Source organism: Olea europaea, chromosome 3 (assembly GCF_002742605.1).
Source record: "Olea europaea var. sylvestris chromosome 3, O_europaea_v1, whole genome shotgun sequence".
Taxonomy (NCBI): domain Eukaryota; kingdom Viridiplantae; phylum Streptophyta; class Magnoliopsida; order Lamiales; family Oleaceae; genus Olea; species Olea europaea.
In genome coordinates this window covers 5,575,462-5,598,419 of record NC_036239.1, presented here as the reverse complement: position 1 = coordinate 5,598,419, position 22,958 = coordinate 5,575,462, and the positions used below count along the sequence as shown (strand labels likewise).

The window sequence follows — 22,958 nt, the reverse complement described above, 5'->3', positions numbered from 1 at the left end:
AAAGTTGCAAACCAAGTTCCATAACTTGTCGAGAATTACAAATATATTATATAATTAAATTTATTTTTTTGAAAATTTTCATCTATCCCGACCAATCTCTCCTATCCACCCATCAATAAACATATTAACTAAATGTTAATTACCACGATAACAAATCAAATTGACCATTGTGCGGTGAATTTAGCATAAAATATGATATTATTATGCCACTGTCATCTAATGCCGTACATGGTTGACTCACCGAGTGTCCAATGAAAGCCAATCCACCCATGATTAATTATCTCATGCTCGTTCCAAGTTTGAAGTACCGTTTATACAAACAAAAATCTGCTTGTTTGAAGATGATTTTTTTCTTTTTTTCATTTTTTTTTCTGTACTTCTCGTGATTCAAAGAAATATACTATATATGAGGTTAAAGCAATGCAGAAGTATTAAAAACACGATGATTAAATGTAGAAAAATCTGCACCCAAAGAAACCCATGTGAGAAGCTGGCAAAAGCCATCGAACGAGGCACCTAGAATGTGATGCAAGTCTTAACATCAAAACAGTAGCAGCCCAGAAAGTTTCCAGTTCCAGTTTCACAAGGTAAAAGCATATGCACAAATGTCATGTTTACAACTGAAATGAGAAATATTGAAAAGTGTAGAAGAAAAAATCACACAAACTATGCTAACAATCTTATTTGGTGGCAGAATTGCAAGCTCTTTAGGAAGAGCTTATATAGAGCAAGAAAACCAACAAGGTGAAAGCTCAAAGGCAATCCATTGGACCTACAGTGATAAATTGAGACTGTTTCCCGTACCATTTTTTTCGATCACTCAAACATCCATTCCTGTGGAATTGTGATTATCAGATACTCGTCAGACCAAAGATCCCGTGTGATGTTGCTCCAGATTTCGGAGAACAATGCGTGCAAAAATTTTGGCTCCCAGCGGAGCACCTGTTGCTGCTGCTGACACACGCAGCACCCTTGGTGCTCCAGCATTCTGCAGAAGACCTACATGATGCTGTGCATGCCGGCCACCAGGGATGGTAAACTACAATAAATGCAATGATTTGCGTTAACCAAATGTAGAGAGATCAGTAATGTACAGTTTCAGATCATTGTGTAGCATAAAATGTATGCGACGATGTTGAGAAAAAGAGAGGAATCATCTACCTGAAGAAGAGCAAACGCGGCGCATGCTTTTAGTATAGCAGAAGGATTTCGTAGCATTGCAACAAATCTTCCAATCTCAGCCCCACTGAGGAAAATAAATGCATCAAGCAGAAGTTGGAAGCGTAATAGATAAATGGTTAGACAATGAAGCCAAAAAACCCCCCAAGAAAATTAAGGGAAACTATAATTTACGTTACATGAGGAATAAAACAACAGATCTTTTAAGAAGGGAATAAAATTATGTATGCCTACGTCTTTTCGGACAGAGGTAACTTGTTAGAAAATCAGAGAGAAAAAAAACTTGCGTATTGTGATTTGGGATTACCGTGTGAACAAACACAAGTATTTAGCAATACGTTTGAATCCAGGACTGAGCACTGGGAATACATGAAACATGGCTGGTGAATGTCAGCATCTATTTGCAAATGGTAATACATCAAATACATAAACCACCAATCCGCTTTAACTTTAGCACCTTTTACAACCAGAATTTCTCCCCTAAAATTGCTTTTATCATTTTTGCTTAGAGCTTATCAACTAAATGTGTCAGTTTACAAAATTCTCGTTTTAAATCAACCTCAGCACGTGACAAAAACAGCTTACACAGTCGCACTTATTTATATGATCAAAAAGCTCACTAGATCACACAGCAAGGGTGGAATATGTAGGATTCAGCAAGACTTGCAACTTTACAGGGATTCGTGAAAATCACAACACACATATATAAGGAAGAAGATTGACTCAATGCTTCCGAATTCGATATGAGAAGGGTAAAAATGTCATGTCAGATTCCAGCTGCGGGGGGGCAGGGCGGTGCTCAGGAAATAAGAATCCATACAATTTAGAATAGTTAAATGAGTCATCTTTTGCTAATATTGAACTTATCAAGGTAGCGTACTCCCCAAAAATCAGCTTTGATGATGAAGAAATATGTTACTATCCGCATTTTTAACAGCAAACTAGAATATAGTGAATTTCTGAAACTCAATGGTAAAGTACATAGGTAAATAAATGCCTCAAGTTGATTTCTCATGGTGCCAGACTCCTAGTTGCCTATCAGCAATTCTTGTAAAGGCAGTGATGAATTAAAGAGGAAATTGCAAATGTTACAACTAGTAAAACAAGATGCAATTGCAACTTGGGAGAGAGAGAGGAACCTGCATCTTAGATGACCAGCTTCTTGAATCCGAGCAGATTCTGTCACTTGTGTCAGTGCTGTAGGAGCTAATGATGCGGCAGCGGCAGAAAATGCTTGTGGGTCAGAAAAGGTCAGGATAAAAGCTTCAATGTTTTTTAAAGCCATTTTCCTAGCACCGTCAAGGCTTACACTCTTAGAAGTGCTTTCTGTGGATGTCCCTGTCAGGGCAATTTCATCCATTCTGCAACACAACACACAATTTTTCAATGCCTCCAGTTTTCCAAAAGAAAAGGCACCGAAAAAGAAGCAGCAATAGAAGAATAAATTCCATCACCATAACAAGCCACCACATTGTCATGTGTATTCGAACCTATCCAATACAAACAATGTCTATACAAACAAAAGGAAACTAGCAGTCTGAACATCAAGGCACTCAAGCATTAAACATCAAGGCACTCAAGCATTAATGCCAAGGACTGAGTCTGCATCCACTCCATTCCTTGCATCTGCGCTCAGTGCACATGAAACTATTTAATAGTCCTTTAGGAAAATAATGTACCTCTAAAAGAAATTGTTACCAAAATGTATTGGGCGCTCCAACTCGTAACAAACATATTATAAAGTGTTGTACAGCTTCAATATGCCAATTCAAATGCAAATCTTAGTCTAGAATGGAAGTATCTGCTTGTCCAAAAAGTAGAGCAGATAGCGAGCAAAGAATTTGTGTTATTAAAATTACAACATGACCCACAATGTGCAGAACAGACTATACACACCAATAATTGATGGCTGACACTTGAACTGAGAATCCTGCCATGCAGCATTAGCATGTTAAATTACCAATTGCATTTAACAGAGTAGAATGTATTAAAACATTCTTGGACCCGTGTCTTAGACACCATGTCCATGCACAAATTTTCCCATTAATATTAAGAGGCTATTTATGGAAAAATGAATTTTAGAACGGTAGATTGATGGAGAATGTGTGGATGAAAAATAAGAAATTTTTTTTGATTTACGTGTAATATTATTTTAATGAAGAATGTGTGGTTAAAAATAAGAGGGAAAAAGGTATTTTGATAAAAATGAGAAACAAACGGGGCCTAAACATCAAATAGCTTCACAGCCATCTTGACTGAACTTTTCATATATTGAATGATAAACTCGAAGTTGACAAAATGATAGCTGCAAACCATTTTTTCTTCTATTTAAGGTAAAAATCATTTTCTAACTATCGAAAATAAAAAAACCTAAAGAAACTAAAACTGTTCATACTTTTTCTCCATAAAAGTGAAGCTAATTCTTTTTTCTCATCTCTTCTACTGCATGCACTTTGTTAATATTTGTGTTTGGTTCTTATAACTTTGATGGGGCAGAAAACCCGGTGCGAATTAAGAACTCAATGGTAAGTAAGTTCCAAATGGTTAGAATTAAGACAGACTACATTATTGGTCCAAGGAACACTGGACTTGTCAATACTTTCCAGGTAATCAGATTTATAATGTTTTAAGTACCAGGCTTGGGTAACAATTAAGTTTACAGAAACATAAAGTTAGCATACATATTGAAATAGTCATAGTTGTAAAGATATGACAAGTCCCAGGAGATATAAAATTTTCCTAGATAGTGTATTCTATAGATATAAAGGTGAATGGACACACTACGACAAAAGTGAACTTCAAAGAGAGAGACTGTCTTAGCGTGAAGCATTGTTCTTCCATTCAACTTCTAAAATGGCCTATGGATTTTTATTTGTAGACCCATCTACATATCATCATGATATTTGGTTCAGTAGAGCAAAAGGAAGAACTTCCATTGGATGCAATTACTGTAACAGACGAGCTCATTGGAGAAGATGGTAAATGCAATGAGAAAGATTTCATACACAAATTTTTCACCTTTTACAAGGCATAATGACCAAATGATTTCCAGGAAAGTTTTGATGTGTAATAATATTTTTCAATTGGGATTTAGTTCATTAGTTTGATGCTTCATAATTATGGCCTTTGACCAAAACTAATAATGTTTTGTCTAAAATGTCCTTAGATAAAAACAAAGATCAAACCCTTCATTTTTCTCTTTGAATTTTGGGTGGGAATTAAACTCCACAAAACTTATACCTCTTCACTCATTTGAACTTCAAAATAAAAAAAACATACAAACTTCTATCTTCTGCACTCATTTCATGTTCACTACAAAGAACTTTTAATTTTCCAACTTCATTACCTTGCTTTGTAACATTATTAATTAAATAGTATTGTTGCATCTCCTTTCTTCAACGACTTACTTTAAATCCAAGGTAAACTCTAATTGCATTTATTCATTTCTTTTTACATTTTATTTTGAATTATACAAAATTTTTAGAGTTTTTGATTTGAATAAATCAGTTTAGGTTTTCAGAACGGTTGTGCGACGTTTTGTTATAGATATCAATATGACGCTCTTAACATTTTGGGAAGAGCTATCAAGACAGCACTCTGCGGTTTTGTGAAGAGCGAAGCTCTTCATAAAATGGCATACTGCCGTTTTGGACCATTCATGAAATGGCAGAGTGTTGTTTTGTTATGCTCATCAAAATGGACCTTTGCCTTTTTAAATTAGAAGTATTTAAGATTTTTCTTCACGAATTGAGGCCTCTTAAACTTGAAAGAGCTGGGCCATTTAAACTAAAACTTTGTTGACTAGGCTCTTTAGATGGATTCCCTATTTTTTGTAGCATCAGCATACATTAATGGCAAATAAACAAATTTAGCAGATGTAGATAAATCTTATACGGGCACCATGTATTCCAGTGCACAAACAGACGTGAATAGTAAAGATGTCCGAATTAAGAAGAGGTACAGGTACCTTCCATCAAACATGTATGCCAGTGCCAATGCAGACATGAATCGTGCCATTTTTGATACAGAAGAAGAACAGAGATGAACTAGAGTAGGAACCCCTCCTTCCTCTACAATACGAAGAGCATTGCCAGGATTAAAAGCAAGATTCCAAAGAGCTCCTGCAGCAGTCTCGTGGACATCCTGAAAGTGGATAAATACATAAAGATTAATCCACATCCCACTTTATTAAAAAGAAAATCTTGACTACATCTACAAGAATAAGTGGCATATCAAGCATCATAACAGTGCATTCAGGATGAAAAGAGTTATTCATACGTGAAGCTGTATACTATGATACATATAGTCCATGAATAACAAACCCACTAAAATTACAAGCAAATTCTGGATGGAAGGTGTTAATAGCCATGAAATTTAGGTAACCACTGTAAACTGCTGCAAGAAACAAACTTTCCTGGAACTTTGATCCTTGACAGAAATAGAAGAGAACCTCTTGCAGTATCCAGGAAGAATCGAGCACATAAAAGGAATATTTGAAGAGAACCTTTTTAATATTATAATAAATAATATAATAGGTCATACCTGTTTTTGTTCTTCCAGTATAATTACAAGTCGACATAATTTATTGCTTAATATTTATTAAAAAAGAGAAGTGTTATAACCCATTAACTGGGCTTGCATTACAAAGTAAGTTAAATGAATTGGTGATTGGATGACCCATCAATTTATCACTTTTTGTTATTTTTAAACACCAAAGCTAAAAATGATTCCTTTCGCTATTAACTTAATTAGCACTACAGTGTAACTAAATTCGTTAAAAGAGGAAGATATCGATTTGTTTAAACTAGTCTGATATGAATAAAAATAAATAGAGTATGACTCGAAAACAAGAATTTTAGCAGTCCACAAAGCAAAAAAAGAAAGTAACAAAGATTCTGCACAAAAAAGTTTAGAGTGGCATTAAGGGTATTTTTGCGGAGGCCTGCAGAATGAAAAGAAGGAAATCATTGATTAAAGAACAATTGAATTAGTTTCAAGATCATATTAGATTAAAAATAAATAAACAAAAGCAGGCATTGTTAAAATTCAAGTGCAAACTAAATTCAAGTTGATTAAGAACTAAACAAATGACCAGATGTCATGTATGAGAGAGCAAATACCATAGAATGTTTGCACAAACAAGAAGCCAAGAGACAAATGAAAAGATAATAGTGAAGATTCACAAATAAAATGTTTACCTCGGCATCTGATCGTGCCAATGCTATTAGTGGTGCCACACCTCCTTCACGGCCAATCGCAATACTATCAAAAAAGAAACATATATGTGATACATAAATTTCTAGGTGGTGGGCAAATGTAACCTATACAATGATAGTGGCAACCACGATCTACAAATTAATTGAACATGAAAAAAAAGGACAAGTGGGTAGCTGTTTGCAAACAGCAAACTCACTGGTCTAAATCAAGCCTACCCACAGATGCGGCAATTTGATGTGTAGGAATATCATTAGTAACTGAACACCTGCTAAATATTGTTTCTCACGATTTACTCTTTCTTGCTATAAAAGTTTCGTCTTTCCATTTAGAGAATTGTGTATGTATTTTGTTTTGGTAATGAAAGAAAGGTGAAGCTAAAGCAGTTTATTTTCCCTACGTGAAAGCATCTGCAGACCTCGCTTGACAAAACTCTGAGCTCAAAACTGTCATCATTGAACATAATATGATAAGAATATGATGATACATAAACAGATATAAATACATACCACTATATCCTTCTTTCTTAAATCTTAAGTGCCGCATTTACCTTTCTTTATGTTCTCCCTGATAAGAAAATTTCATCCAGAGGGTGTTTGAACCCCATTTTTATGAAAAAATGTATTTTAGAATAGTAGATTGATGGGAAATTTGTGGTTGAAAAATAAGGAAAAGTTTTTAATTTATGTGTAATATTATTTTAATGAAGAACGTGTGGTTGAAAAAAAGAGAGAAAAATGTATTTTGAAAAAAATGGGAATCAAACAAAGCCCCATTCTCCAAATGGTCAAACAATTTCTGGTCAAGTCCACATTATCTTTTATATTCTTCTGTCTATTTAGTTTGGAACAATTAGACATAGAAAATCAGAGGCAGCTGCCAATCAATTGTCACCATTGCTTTTATGCAAGTGGGCATGTTAGTTATAATGATTAGTGTGTGAATCAGTAGAGAGTAAGAACTAATCAGTTGTTCGAAATATTACTGAAGCCTATGAGCAGTAGGTTCTTTTACAAAGAACATGTTATCAAGAAAAATTAAAAGTTGGATTTTCATCACAATAAAGGCAGTAAACTTTTGTGCAGAAGTCGATAAAACTCCTGCTGTAAAATTAAATTGAAGATATGATGTAACATGCTTCGAGCATATCCTCTGAAGTATACTCATTATGCACTGTTCTAGAAGTGCATTATCTTACATAAGAATCCTATGCCCACAGACTTAGTACATGGTTTCAGGAAAGATAGTGTGATGGGATTGATTTAAAGAAGATACGTGTTCCAAGCAACAGGAAAAACAAGGAATGAGAATATCCATTGCTTCAATTTAAATAATTGGCAAATACAGAATTAATTCAAATGGAAAACAGATAGTAGCCCCGAATGTTCTTAATTAATTGGTTAACTTCCCTGATCAACAACGGTAATACAATTATTTTCCTTGGAAGAGATGACAGGGAATGTATAGTTTCAAAGCTAGACCACTCTTTTTCATCATTACTCGCAGATGTAGCACTGATGAGAACCCTACAATGCTTTACCTGTAAGAGTTGAGAATCGTGTGAAAAACCTAAGGAGTAAAAACTATTATCTTGGCTGGGAACATCCAGGAAGGTGCTCTATTAAGCAACCCACTCCTTGTGGGATCTCTTTGGCTACCCCAGAATTGGGATAGAAATGCTATATGGCAGACGACTGATTTACTCTTGGAGGAAATACAAAGTCCATCAACTGGGACCAAGATGATTGAGCAGGATATTGGCTCTGAATTGCATCTCAAGCTACAATGTGGATTCATTCAAGTCATTTAACTCTTAAGTCCATTAACAGAGTTGAGCCCATAGAATGTCTCAAAACTTAAACGCTGCAGTGCAAGCTTTTGTTTTGAATTTTATTATCACAACAACTAGGAGGCTAGGAACAACAATAGCAGCAGTAGTATCATGCAAATAACAATCAAGTCTATGGCTCGATGTTCATTCATACCTATTAACTTCCGAGACAGACAATCCCCACAGAGCACCAGCAGCCCTCTCCTGAAGGCCATGAGAAGCATTTGAGCAGGACCGTGCAAGAGCTACCTACAACCACATAAGATTGAACTGTCAGTGTGTACATCAAAGTTTTTCTTTTCCAGAATTAAAAACTAATTTATATTTGACAATTATCGGAGAATAACACTTGACCAAAAGAAAAGGTGTGAAAAAATTTGCACGAAAGAGACAGTTTTGCAGAATTGTCTTATGCCAAGCAATTTACATTGACGACTTAATGAAAGTAATACTTTTTGCATTTTCGAATAGTTAGTTATCTTCAATTCATAGAAATGTGATGTAGGAAATCGGTGACATAATCAATAATACCTGCTTAAAATTGATAACACAACATGGGATAATTAACTTTAAACCCACAATGTTATCTGGGCTACAGAAAGGATTATGTCCTTGTCAATTTCTATATACTTCTTTCTCACATTCTCTTTCTCCATGAGCAACTAAGGATACCAGGTTTCCTAGATAATGTAACCATATCATAACCAACTGATGCTAAGAGGAGACATGCCCTATGCTCATATACTAGGTAGGTAATGTAACTGATGCGCAACTTGTTAACTAAGAGAAGGCATTTTCAATTTAATCAAATGAGTAAAAAATTATGGGAAAGGCATTAGCCATGAAATAAGTTACTGCTGCACCTCACTTACAAAAAGTTTTCTATAATTTTGTCATTGATGACAACAACTACCACATAATATAAAACCAATCACTTCCATTTTTCTCATTCATTTTCCCTTTTTTGGTTGGGAGGAGGAGGGATGGGAGAGGTGTCCCGTGTCTAGGAAAACTGGGCACCGTTCAACATTGTTTCCTTTAGTTGAGCTATTTTTGCATTGGTCCAGAGAGGAACAAAAACTAGTGCAACTTTGAAATAGTATTACTTGGTTTGCAAGTGCAATAGAAAAGGTTGGTCCCATCATTTTGGGCACAGACATATACAACAACCACATGTATAGCCCCAATCCACTAGTGTGGGTTATTATTTTAGTTATCCGGTACGTTATTAAAATTCTTTGAGTTTTACTGTAGAAAAGGTCCGAGTATGGAAAGGGGACAAGATGTAGTAATTGTCAAAATAATAAATTGTTCTGAATATTACAAAGGAGAAGACCCTATTTATAGGGCTACAAATAAATCTAAAAGGAAATAACTTTAAAAGGAAAGATTGTATAATTATTACACAATCAATCATTAAAGAAAAATAATCCTACACTATTGGAAAACTATCGTAGAGAAATATTGACGCTATATATTATTATATTTTACTGACATCCCCCTCAAATTGATGCTGGCAAAAGCATCAATTGGCAATCATGAACTAGATGCGCTGTCAAGTCAATGTTTTCGTAGAACCCATAAACCAAGAACTCAACTTTGCTGAACTTCAAACCCAAGAACTGATTCAAGACTCGATATGATTCCCAGCAAAGAATCATTGTCCAACCAGAAGCTGATGACGCTAACAAATCATCACCAAAATGCCGAATACTCGCACCACACTAGATGCACCGAAGGGTCATACGTTGACAAAAAAGTATGTCAACCATTGACCACCACAAAAGTCGCACGTTGACAAAAATTCTGTCAACTGTGGACAACCACAAGAAACCCACACCTAAAAGACTGAGTTATGACCAAAAAGAATCGAAGATTCAACCACTCCAAGGATACTCCTGAGAACTCACTCCCCAAGAAGAATTTTCAAACGAAATTCACGAAATGTGCCGACCCACACAATAAGCTCTATCTGTCGGGAGAACTCAGTCGAACACATAATCCGTGTTCCGACGAAAGCTCAAACGCCAATACACCGGCCAAAATTCAGCAATATATAGCTGACCAAAATGTTGCAATTGAAAGAAATCCCACCAAACAGCCTATTTCTCGAATTACCACAAGCAAAATTAATCTCCATCAAATTCAAATTTCTGATCTCCAAATATGATTCCCCTATTGCATGACATAGAGGAACAAGTATCCAAATGTGCAAAAAATTGAGCTTCAAAATCCAACCACTTGGATACCAATGCCATCTGAGGCTGTCTTAACCAATATTTGAGATTCTAGTAACAAGTACTAGATACCAGCAGTTGAAAAGAACATATAAAAAAAAAAAAAAAAACTGTAAATCATAACCATAATCGAGAGGTAGCAATAATCAAACTTCACTATAGCCAGAAATCTCCCAGAATACCTTCAGAAAACCCACTTTTCATGTAGCATAAACCTTATATTTCTGATTATATAAAACCCAACAGAAGTCCAGAAAAACCCACCTATTGTTGAAGATCCAACTTATTGATCGATCCAATAACCACTAACCCAGCAGGCCCAAAAATATGCAACAAGAACAAACAACCCATAAATCCTATATTAAAACACCTAGCCCAACTAAGCTCCAAGAGAATAAATTTTCGATAGCCCAAATGAACAAAAACAACCCAATTAGATAGAACTAAACTCTCCTATTAATACCCAAACTCAGTGACCCATATAATAGGCCCACACTATGAAAAAACCCAAAAAAATTTAACCGAAACAAACAGCCCAACTTAAGAGATTAAGAGCCCAAACTCAAACTTAACTATATTGTGGCAAGCCCCAAAAAATTGATTTAATCAGCCTAAAAATATTATATTTAATTGTTGCTGCCCTAGCCCACAATTCAGCAACAGAACCCACAATCTATTAACCTACTGCCCACAATTTTAGCAACATGAGACACGACCTGCCTGTAGAAGAATGCTGATGACTCATGTTGATCTCATTGAGAACAAAAACCCCTTTTGTCAAATCCAGATTTCAGAATTGGAGAACAAATCTGTTCACAAGAATGATGTCTTGTTCTTCAGTTCAAATTGGAGTTTGAGACCCTCGAACAGTTCTATACACTTTCTCCTTCCTCTGACACAGTTCTTTGGAGGTTTTGTATCGAGCGTCCAGCTCTTTGCCGGCTTCACTGCTTCATACCAAAGACATATACAGTCCCAGTCAAATCTCCAGCAAAAAGAAGCTTCCATCATAGCGGAAGGCAACGGAAGTGGAGGAATCGGAAACGGCAGAGGCGATAGTTGACTTAGGCTCGAGGGTTTTGCCAGAAAATTAGAAATATTAGTGGGATGGATGGTGGTGAAATCACGAAGAGCAATTGAGGATAACGTAATTGTAGTTATTAGGTTAACTCATAATACCAAGAATCTGGACAAGAAGAAAATTTGACTGACCGCTTGCCGGGGAACAAAAAACTTACAAGTTTGATACCATGTCAAAATAATAAACTATTCTGAATATTACAAAGGAGAAGACCCTATTTATAGGGCTACAAATAAACCTAAAAGAAAATAACTTTAAAAGGAAAGATTGTGTATTATTACACAATCAATTATTAAAGGAAAATAATCTTACACTATTGGAAAACTATCGTAGAGAAATATTGATGCTATATATTATTATATTCTACTGACAATAATTATAGTCAATTAGTGATTATAATCTTGTAGTTTTTGGTAGAATAATTTTATTCCTATTTTAGAAGATTAGTTTCCTTTTTTTATTACTCATCTTGTGTATATATACTGACTGTAATCAATATTTTTTGATATATTGAAGAATAAGAATTTTCTCTCAATCTCGTTTTCTTCACGGTATTAGAGCCAGGGGCTCTCATCTAGAAAACTATGGCGGAATTCCTTGCCGACAGTTCTACGTCTACAATGTCAAGCGTCGAAACACAGGGTAATTCCTCAATAGAATGCATTCGAGAATTCCTCGTTTCAGCTTACTATTGAAAAATTAAACAGGAAAAACTACCGTGAATGGGCCCAGTCGATAAAATTGGTGATTGATGGAAAAGAAAAGCTGGGCTACCTAACCGGCGAGACGAAAAACCGGCCGACACAGCCTTGCAGCAACAATGGCACTCTGAAAACTCTATGGTAATTGCCTGGCTACTGAACTCGATGAAGCCCTCTATAGGGAAAACCTATCTGTTTCTTCTTCCAGCAAAGGATGTATGGGATGCGGTAAAAGACACCTACTCTGAAGCCGGAAATGCTTCACAAATCTTTGAACTAAAAACCCGCTTGTGGCAGACCAAACAAGGGACAAGAGATGTTACAGAATATTTCGTGGAAATGACATCTCTTTGGCAAGACCTCGACCTCTGTAGTGAAGAAGAATGGAAGTGTCCCAACGACATCACCTTGTACAAGAAGAAGCAAGAAAACGAAAGGGTCTATGAATTTCTCACCGGCCTGAATTGCGAACTCGACGAAGTCTGAGGCCGAATTCTGGGACGCTGCCCATTACCATCCACTCGAGAGGTTTTTGCAGAAGTGCGTCGCAAAGAGGCTCGCTGGCAGGTGATGATGAGGGAGGTTTCTGGAGAAGTTTCGGCCCTAGCTGGGAAGAGAAATGGACCTCCAAAAATTACATCTTCTGGGCCAGGAAGCCATAAACGTAATGGGCCAATATTGGGCCAGAACTTGAACATATTAATGGGCCTCCAAATGGAAGTGATGGTTTGGGCTTTTCAAAAGGAATTGTAAATGAGTCAACCCAAAAACAACGGGGCCGTCCTTGGTGCGAGCACTGTCGTAAGTCGGGTTATAAAATAGATACGTGCTAGGAAATTAATGGGAAGCCAAATGATTGGAGACCTAAGCAAAACTCGAGGAGGCGGGGATATCATGTTGAAACGAAAAACAATCCAACTGCAAACAATACATTTAATTCCGAGCAACTGGAACAACTCTATCAACTATTTACGAGTTTTCAAACCTCCAGTCAGTCTTCTCCTAAAGGTCCCTCTAGCTCACTAGCCCACAAAGGTATCTTTCCTAGAGCCTTAAATACTTCAAAATATAAAAATGCTTGGATTATTGATTGCGGAGCATCCGATCATATGATGGATTCGTATCATCGATTCAATTCATACTCAACTTGTTCTGGCAACATTCGTGTTAAAATTGCAGATGACTCACTCTCATCTGTTGCAGGAAAAGGGAGTATTCGAATATCTGAGTCCTTAACATTGGATTCTGATCTTCATGTTCCAAATTTGTCTTGTAACTTATTATCTGTCAGTCAAGTAACAAAAAATTCCAACTGCTCTTCTAATTTCTTTCCATCTTATTGTGTCTTTCAGGACCTTTCAACGGGGAAAACGATTGGCGGTGCTAAAGAATGCGAGACACTATACTACTTCAAGGAAGCCGATGTGAGTTCACTAGGTGAACTTTTACAATGTACATCTACCTTTAGAGATAGTGAAATCTTGTTATGGCACAATAGAATAGGTCATCCTAGCTTACAATATTTAAAACATGTTTGTCCTTCAATTTTCATGAATAAAACACCTATTGAGTTTCAATGTCAAAATTGTGACTTTGCAAAACATCAGCGTACATCTTTTCCGAAATCAATGTACAAATCATCCAAACCATTTACTATGATTCACAGTGATCTATGGGGACCTTCCCGCATCCCTAACCGTACCCAAACAAAGTGGTTTGTCACATTAATCGACGATCACACTCGAGTCTGTTTGGTTTATCTACTAAAACAAAAAATTGATGTTCGATCAGTATTTATGAACTTTCACTCCATAATCCTGACACAATTTCAAACACAACTTCAAATTCTTTGCACTGACAACGGCACAGAATATTTCAACACTGCTTTGCAAGACTATTTAAAAAAATATGGAATAGTCCACCAAAGTTCATGTGTCCATACCCCCTAACAAAATGGAGTTGCTGAACGAAAAAACAAGCACATACTAGAAGTAGCTCGTGCCTTAATGTTTACAATGAATATTCCAAAAGCATTCTGGGGAGATACAATTCTAACATCTACTTATCTAATAAATCGACTACCCAGTCAAACCCTCTCATTCGACTCACCTTTAAAATAACTCCAAAAATGCTTCCCTACATCCCATCTTAATTCAAATCTACCCTTAAAAGTGTTTGGCAGTACTGCATTTGTACACATTCACTCCCAACACCGAAATAAACTTGAACCACGTGCCATTAAATGCGTGTTTATTGGGTACTTTCCTACTCAAAAAGGTTATAAATGTTATGATCCTTTAGGGAAACGGGTTCTCGTGAGTCTCGATGTCACCTTTTTTGAAACCACGCCTTACTTCCCGAAGCCTTCTCTTTAGAGGGAGAACTTGAACGAAGATCGGCTCTCCGATTAGGAATTCTTGGACTTTGATCTCTTCCCATCTGACCTCACATATACTAATCCTCCAAGTGTGCCATATACAGAAGAAAACTTGAATTCAGGAGGAAATGGAGAAAAGCAAAGTGATAAGGACTCACAAAGGCCTAAATCAAAGTGTAATGAAACCCTCACAACTAAAAGAGAGTCGGAACCGGTGATAGGAACTGACAAAGATCCTTTCAACAATCCAAGTGATGATCTACCTATTGCTCTTAGAAAACAAACCAGATCATGTACTTTACATCCTATTTCAAAATTTATATCATATAGTGCTCTATCTACAGAATTTCGTGCATTTACTACTAATCTTGACAAAATAGAAATTCCAAGAAACATTCAGGAAGCTCTGGAGTCACCCAAATGGAGAGAGGCGGTAATCGAGGAAATAAAAGCTTTAAAGAAAAATGGAACGTGGGAGGTAGTAAACCTGCTAAAAGGCAAGAAACCTGTAGGCTGCAAATGGGTTTTCACTGTGAAGTACAAGACAGACGGGACAATAAAACGTTACAAATCTCATTTGGTTGCCAAAGGATATACTCAAACATAAGGCATTGACTACACAAAAACATTTGCACCAGTGGCAATATTAAATACAATCCAAGTTCTCCTATCGTTAGCAGTGAATTTAAACCGGTCACTTCAACAGTTAGACATCAAGAATGCATTTCTTAATGGGGAACTAGAAGAAGAAGTTTTCATGACAATACCACCAGGTTTCAACAAGTTAAATGACGAAAATCGAGTGTGTAAAATCAAGAAATCCTAATATGAACTAAAACAGTCACCTAAAGCGTGGTTTGATGATTTGCAAAGGTACTGAAAACTCAAGGATATCAACAAGGGCAGTCGGATTACACCATGTTTCACCATCAATCTGGAAATGGAGCAAAGACTATCTTAATTGTTTATGTGGATGATATCATTCTAATAAGGGACAACAAAGCTAAAATAGAAAGATTAAAGAAGTGCCTAGCAACTGAATTTGAGGTAAAAGACCTTGAACAAATGCGATATTTCCTAGGAATGGAAATTGCAAGATCAAAAAAAGGTATCAGTGTTTCCCAACGAAAATATATTCTTGATCTGCTAACTGAAACAGGTATGTTAAGATGCAAACCAAGTGATACACTTATTGAGGCTGGAAAAGTGAAAAAGGACACTGGAAAACCCGTGGAAACAGACAGGTATCAAAGATTAGTCGGTAAATTGATCTAGCTCTCACACACTAGATCTAATATTGCTTTCGCCGTCAGCATGGTCAGTCGGCATATGCACTCTCCTAAAGAGGTTCGTCTGGAAGCAGCATATAAAATTCTCAAATATCTAAAAGGAACTTCTGGAAAAGGTCTATTCTTTGGAAAACATCAAAAGAAAGGAGTAGAAATATTCATAGATGCAGATTGGGCTGGATCCATAGAAGACAGAAAATCAACTACTGGCTACTGCACATTTGTGTGGGGAAATATGACAACTTGGAGAAGTAAGAAACAAAATGTGATAGCAAAAAGCAGTGTTGAAGCTGAATTTAGAGCCGTTGCACAAGGAATATGTGAAGGATTTTGGATAAAGAAACTCTTGGAGGAACTAAAAGTCGGAGTAGAGTTTCCAATCAAACTCTATTGTGATAATAAAGCAGCTATTAACATCTCTCAATCCAGTACAACACGATAGAACAAAACACGTGGAAGTGGACAGACATTTTATCAAAAAAAAGGTGGACGATAGGATCATTTGTATGACATACATTCCTACAAAAGAACAAATCGCAGATTTATTTACAAAAGGGTTACCCAGACCAACATTTGACGACCTTATTAGCAAGTTGAACATGATCAACATCTACAGTTGCAACTTGAGGGGGAGTGTAGAAAAGGTCCAAGTATGGAAAGGGGACAAGATGTAGTAATTATAGTCAATCAGTGATTATAATCTTGTAGTTTTTGGTAGAATAATTTTATTCCAATTTTAGAAGATTAGTTTCCTTTTTTTATTACTCATCCTGTGTATATATACTGACTGTAATCAATATTTTTTGATATATTGAAGAATAAGAATTTTCTCTCAATCTCGTTTTCTTCACCTAATAACTTACCTCGTGACATTAGTTCAAAGAACAATTATACATGCTTAGATAATCTGCCCCATCAAATTGGTCCAAAAAACAATTAGCCCATTTCTGAAGTTCTCAAACAGATCTTTAGGTTTGGTTTGTGGCATCCTGCCTGTAGGTTATTATGTCTACTAATAGACAGCGACAACTTGCAGGGAAGAGTGATTCAGGCAAATCCACAAGCAATCAAGCATATAATGCTTGGCACAAGCATAGAGATGGGAGTGGCAAATAATATATGCATGCAACCACAAGACTGAAAACTTTGTTTCCCCAAGAAGTAAAGAGTGAAAATTACAAGGGGACCAAAATCTTTAACCCACTTTTCCAGTGCATGCATGTACATGCAAAATCACATACACATAGGTGCACTTGAATTGTGAAAACTTAACAAGGAAATATAGGCATACACATTGTCACAGTGACTGGCTCATATAATGCATGTTGTATTCTATTGGTCTTTTCAGTTTATTTTATTTTGTGGAGTTTCAAAGAAGCCCTTGGTTAAAATTAGACAGTCTCCTAAGGCAGGCAGAAAATAAAGATGGTTCAATGCACTCAAAAGCAAAACAGCTGAATTTATGGAAGGATTTCAAAATCATTTCCACAGACTAATTTAGAAATATAATATTGATATGACCACCAGCAATATGAAGTCTGGCAGATAGAACAGCCGCATCGCAGCCCAACTGCATGCATGCAAATATGAAAGGATAATAAACTTATAAATGCAAATATATATTAAATAGCCTTATAGATAGATAGCACAAGCTCATGCGTGCATGCATATACATATGGTTGGATTTTTCGGATAGTTTCTACCCATTTCTCAGAAGTCCATCGTTCGAGCTGACAGTGGAAACCTTACTGAAAAGAACATGAATTAAATACATATACTGCACTAGAAAAGAAAACAGAAGACAAAACAAAAACTTGAAACTTGTAGTCTTGTGTAAAAATAAAAAGTTATCACACGGCCTGTGCGGATTTATTCAATCTCCATAACAATTACTGATACTGGACTCTTATAAAGTACTATAATGTAAGGTTTTCAGGAACAGTAGAAACCCGATTGTAGAAGAGGAAGATCTTACCCAATCACCGCATGCTACACTAAGCACCAAACCAACAAAAGTGATAACTACTTAACCTTACAGCATGTTGAATTACTTCAAGTAGAATACAACATGTATATAACAACTCCAATGAATGGTCAATATCTCCTCTTGTTATATATATATATTTTTTTTTAGGACTACTTGAAGGGAAAAAGCGTAAATGGGTCATAATTCAGATAACTCACCATCATGTGAACGTGCAGAAGCAACAGTGAAAGCTGACCAAATTTTATTATTGTTTCCAGAAAGTGGTTGTAAGTTTAAACCCACAGCGCCTAAGCACAATTCTGTAACGAACTTTTATGCCTTCTTGATGAATTTTATGATTTTCAGATATTTTTGAATTCTATAAAACTCACAAGTTGTTTCAAGACATCTTATAATTTTTTGTAAACTAATTTTAATTATGAAGCATAACATGTTAGCTACAGATGTTGTCACAAAGACAATTTAAGATCAAGAAGAAGACTGCCATACCAATGCCTCAACGCCACCAGCTCCTGCAATGGCTTCTCGATTTCTGTCATCAAAGGATAAATTCCATAATGCACCAGCAGCTTCTTGCCTACACATCAGCGAATAATGGCATTATATTTTCTTTCTTACAGGCCACAAATATTCTCCCAAAAAACATAGAAATTGCCCAAGACAACAGCAAAATACACAACCTAACACCATCATGAGGAGAGCGGATGAGTTGTACAAGAGCTTCAAGAGATCCTGCCTCTTGTCCAACAGCAGCATTGTTACCATTGCTATCTCCATGGGCAGCCAAATTTGCCAAGGCACGAGCTGCCTGGATAATAATCTCATGGGACATTAGTCAGAAGCTGGATACAATTTTGCTTCCATATGAACATCTTTACAAATTGAAGAGCAACTGAAGGTAAAAAACCCATGTTGTAGCATCTAGTAAAGAACTGATTTGCAATACCCTTTCACACTAGTACAAGAGAATGAATACGATATGTAGCGAATATGCATTGAAAATATTATAACAATTGCTTCAAATAGTGTAGAGGTTAAAGATTGGCCAACATAATACAAGAAATAGCCCTCTGAAAAGCACATAAGAAAATATGCATGGTCAGTTGTGCAAATTTAATGATTAATGCAAATAAATACAATTTAATAATTTATGCTCTTGTGCACCATATGACAGAGAACTTAGACAGCTACTCCCACGACCTAATTTCTTCAAAACAGTTTGTCCAGAGTGTAATTATAAATTCTCACATTGAAACTAGCATCTTATTTAGGAAAAGACGTATAGTGACAGATGTACAGAGTAGAACATTCATGCAAGTAAACAGCAAAAGATGACACATCCAAAAACAAAATTAATGATGAACCTTTGAAAAAGCAGCATGGATATAGCACATGAAATGATGGGCGTATATTCTGGTGGCTTCTGACAACCTGATCCTAGCATCCTGATTATTGAATCAATTCTAGCATGGAACCATTATCAATTTAAGTCCTAACTACTATTAGCACTGATAAAATCATGATGGTTAACACATAAGAAATAAGCATTTTTTCCTACTGTATTTTGAAGCTTCCTGCCCTTGCTATCTGACCATGTTGTCCTAACTACGAGATAGTAAAACAGACTCTCAAAATCATGGTGGTTAACACGTATGAGATACTCAATCTTTAAAACTCTATTTTAATACTACCTGCTCTTGCACTCCTTCAAACTTGCAATTTCGAGCAAGTGTCACCAAAGCACGGACACCACCCACTGAAGCAACTTCCATGCTGCATTTATCATCTGCTGCCAAATTTGCCAATGCTCCAGCAGCACGTTCCTGAAACACACAAAGAACCAAACTCAGCCCCCTTGAGCACCAATAAAATAACTCACTTTTGAAAGGATCTGCTTTTATAGCACACAACACAGGTAAAAGTTACAAACAGGAACTTAAACGCATCTAGCTCATACCAAAACTCCTTCACCACCAGTGGACCCTGACCATTTGAAGATGAGATCAACTAAAGCCTTTACACCACCAGCTTCAGCAATAGCACCCTGGAAGAAATCTGAACTATCAAATTTTAAAAATAAAGCAGGAAATCGTATGAAAATGTAAAATAACAAAAAAACAACCTTGTGCTCTTCACCAACAGAAAGATTCCACAGTCCTCCGGCAGCCTCTTCTGCAACTAATTTATTGACAGACCTGGCAAGATTCGCAAGAATACTGATCCCTCCTTCCTCTGCCACAGCTTTTGCAACATTAGCATTCACCGACAGGTTTGCAATGGCCTACATATTTAAGAAAAAATATGAATCGAGTTTTGCCCACTGTAAGTAATGATAAAGCTTGATGATCTGCTGAATATTGATTAATTATTATTTTAACTTTCGGATAAACAAGAGTAAGGAAAAAGTTACTAGAAAAGGTGAACAACAGGGACCAATCAGTGTTCGAGCAATGTGAACATAAGAAATAAGCCTGCTAGCTTACAAGTTACAATAGCAATAGTAGTAGACATCTTACCTTAGCAGCTTCTGACTGAAGACCCTCCCGCCATGACCTAGCAAGATTAAGGAGAAGGCGTATGCCACCATCTCTCATAACTGCTTCGGCCCTTCCAGTGTCTATACTAGCATTTTCATCATCAATGACAACAAATGTTGCAAGAGCTGTGGCCGCCCTTTCTTGAACTTCCTCCTGGGCACTATGTATGAAACTTAGCAACAAAGTTGAGCCTTGGTTGAGCCAGAAATTATCTAAACCTGGTGGATTGCCCTCAGAAACACGTAGAAGCGAATGAGAAAGGATCCATTCCAGCCAATTCATGATCTCCTCTGATTCCCTATCCTTGGTTTTAACCTTTCTCCAATTCAAGAAAACATTTCTCTCATCCTCTGTAGTATCGGCAGATAAGGCAGCTACTCCTTTAAGAATGTCCGTGAAGACAGCAAGCAACACTTTACCTTTGTGATTGTTGTTGGAAACAAAAGTGGCATCATTCTCAAGTGCTGGACAACTCAAGGCACTCAAAACCTTCAGACTACGGAAGGATGAAAACAATCTTAAAACAGTACTGGCGGTGATATCAGTCCTAGAAACATCCAAGCCTGTCAAGTGAGGCAGCTTACTCCAAGGCTGTAAAACTATATTCCACTTAATATTAGTCGTACCGGCAACTGAGAGGAAGCAAACTGATCCAACATTACCCAGGGCAGTCTCGTCAACCTTCCGACAGTCAATGAATCCAATCTCTATTAAATTTGGACAATGATTTGCCAAAGCATTGATAGCATCTGCATATACTTCATGAATACCTGAGAGCCGAAGTTTCTGCAGATGTCTACAACAAATTGCCACTGCTTTAACTGCATCACTGCTTATCCTTTCACAGAAATCTGGCCCAATCTGAAGGCACTCTAATGCTTCATGTCGGGCTGCAAGCACGGAGAGGGTAGCATCAGTCATTTTCTTGCAACAGTCACCACTAACCTCACGTAAATTCCTAGCTCGAAGATTTATAATAGCATTGGCAGATTCAAGACCACGGAACCGAAGCTTCTGAAGATTCTGGCACCGAGGGGCAAGTGAAGCAGCAGCAGCAGTGTCACACTTGTGGGGCCGCAGATCCAATGCCTCCCACAAACATGGAGATTTACCTAGAATCCTCCATGAGCGACAGGTTGATGACAGGCTAGCTCGGTCACGATAGTTCAGAAATGAAAATAGCTGAATTACTGTATCATCAGGTAACCTGATCCAATCAAGTACCCCTTTCTTGTCCAAACTCAAATTCTCATCAATCTCCAGGCAATCCACTTTCTCGTTGCCCCTCCTTGCAACCCTCCTCCGCACCCTTCTAGTCATACTTCAACGGTTTAGGCACAAAAACTATTACTACACCAAGATTTCTAAGCCAGAAATGATGCCCAGCACCACAACTCTGAACTCAGTAGTAAAGCTAATGTATGTTAGCAGCCTGATAAACTATCTTCAAAGCACTGACCTTCGACTTGATTTATGAACCATGAAAACCAGAAACTAATATTGCAGTATCGATTCCACTCTATAACTGATTTCAAAGACGAGGCTGATCTTCTAGACTAATTTCCTATTACCTGAAACCAAAAACATTCAAATAACTAGGGGTCCACCACAAACTATCCTATAAGCAAGCATCCTTTGCACATCAAATAATCAATATTTAAGGGAAAAAAAGAACTGATGAACAAAAAGCCTGAAACCAGTAAAGCTTCCAGAAATGATTAAAATGAATACCCTCTAGCCTCGAAAAAATCTAAATCCCGTGGAATTCTTAAGTAGACCCACAATCTAAATCTGTACACAAGAATTGAATATCAATATTCAAACAATTCATAAAATTTCACGCTAGAGATAGCATAATCTATAATTTTAAATGCACGAGGATGAGTAAAAGTAAATTGCATTTCACTTCAAACCTAAGCGTTCTTACCTCGTGGGCCTTATAATAAACCCTTTAATTATCCAGTATTGCAATTAATTCCGTTGCTTTTCAAGAGAACAATCGCATTCACGGAGCTTGAACATACCCCAATAATACCCAGATGCAACAAAAGATAGATTGAGACAGAGCTATATAGCTATGTAGGTAAAAATCAATTCTTTACATATATATGCAATATGTAAATGTAAATATGTATATATAGGAAGAAAGAAGACAGGGATGACGAAGGGTCGGAGAGAATTCAGGGTAAGAATATCAAAGAAGGCAGAACAAAAGCCTCAAAACACTTGTACGCTTCTCTCTCTCTCTCTCTCACTTCCACGCAGACTACAATAAGTCTCTCATCGTTGCGTTCAAGTGTAAGAAATTTACCTTGGGGAAAATTTGGTGAAATGGACCTTAATGCTACATTATCAACAATTATTTGTAACATTTACAGAGGGCAACTATTGGAGTACAATTATTTGCACCTCCAATCTGAATTTCTTTTTGTCAAAACGATCTAGTGTTTTTATAACTTCGAAACGAAAAATGTCAATGAACTGAAATTCGATGATTACAAAGTATGAACATAACAAATGAATTC

At 36.7% G+C, this 22,958-nt stretch overlaps 1 protein-coding gene across 3 annotated transcripts; it reads right to left on the bottom strand.

Moving 5' to 3' along the window:
- Positions 1–485: 485 nt before the first annotated feature.
- On the bottom strand, positions 486–22,738 carry LOC111383591 (protein ARABIDILLO 1). Of its 3 annotated transcripts, none has more exons than XM_023007711.1 (13): positions 22,361–22,738; positions 22,165–22,224; positions 20,413–22,004; positions 19,854–20,177; positions 19,588–19,719; positions 18,577–18,704; positions 18,386–18,473; positions 8,379–8,473; positions 6,378–6,441; positions 5,147–5,322; positions 2,319–2,540; positions 1,162–1,246; positions 486–1,039 (listed from the first exon to the last, which is right to left on the bottom strand). In XM_023007711.1, the coding sequence occupies exons 3-13, from the start codon at positions 21,751–21,753 to the stop codon at positions 863–865; spliced, it is 2,832 nt and encodes a 943-aa protein (XP_022863479.1). In that variant the 5' UTR covers positions 21,754–22,004; positions 22,165–22,224; positions 22,361–22,738; the 3' UTR covers positions 486–862. The 3 variants fall into 3 exon arrangements, with proteins under 3 accessions (XP_022863479.1, XP_022863485.1, XP_022863476.1); XM_023007717.1 differs by lacking the exon at positions 22,165–22,224 and having other exon boundaries at positions 19,854–19,940; positions 20,019–20,177; XM_023007708.1 differs by lacking the exon at positions 22,165–22,224.
- Positions 22,739–22,958: the final 220 nt, after the last annotated feature.

Bases quoted from the DNA above. Each gene is read 5' to 3' on its own strand.
- LOC111383591 (XM_023007711.1), bottom strand. From the start codon at position 21,753: ATGACTAGAAGGGTGCGGAGGAGGGTTGCAAGGAGGGGCAACGAGAAA. The intron at 20,178-20,412 runs GTAAGATGTCTA...TTAAATATGTAG, and splicing joins TTCAGTCAGAAGCTGCTAAG to GCCATTGCAAACCTGTCGGT. The intron at 1,247-2,318 runs GTTCCTCTCTCT...TATTTTCCTCAG, and splicing joins GCTGGTCATCTAAGATGCAG to TGGGGCTGAGATTGGAAGAT.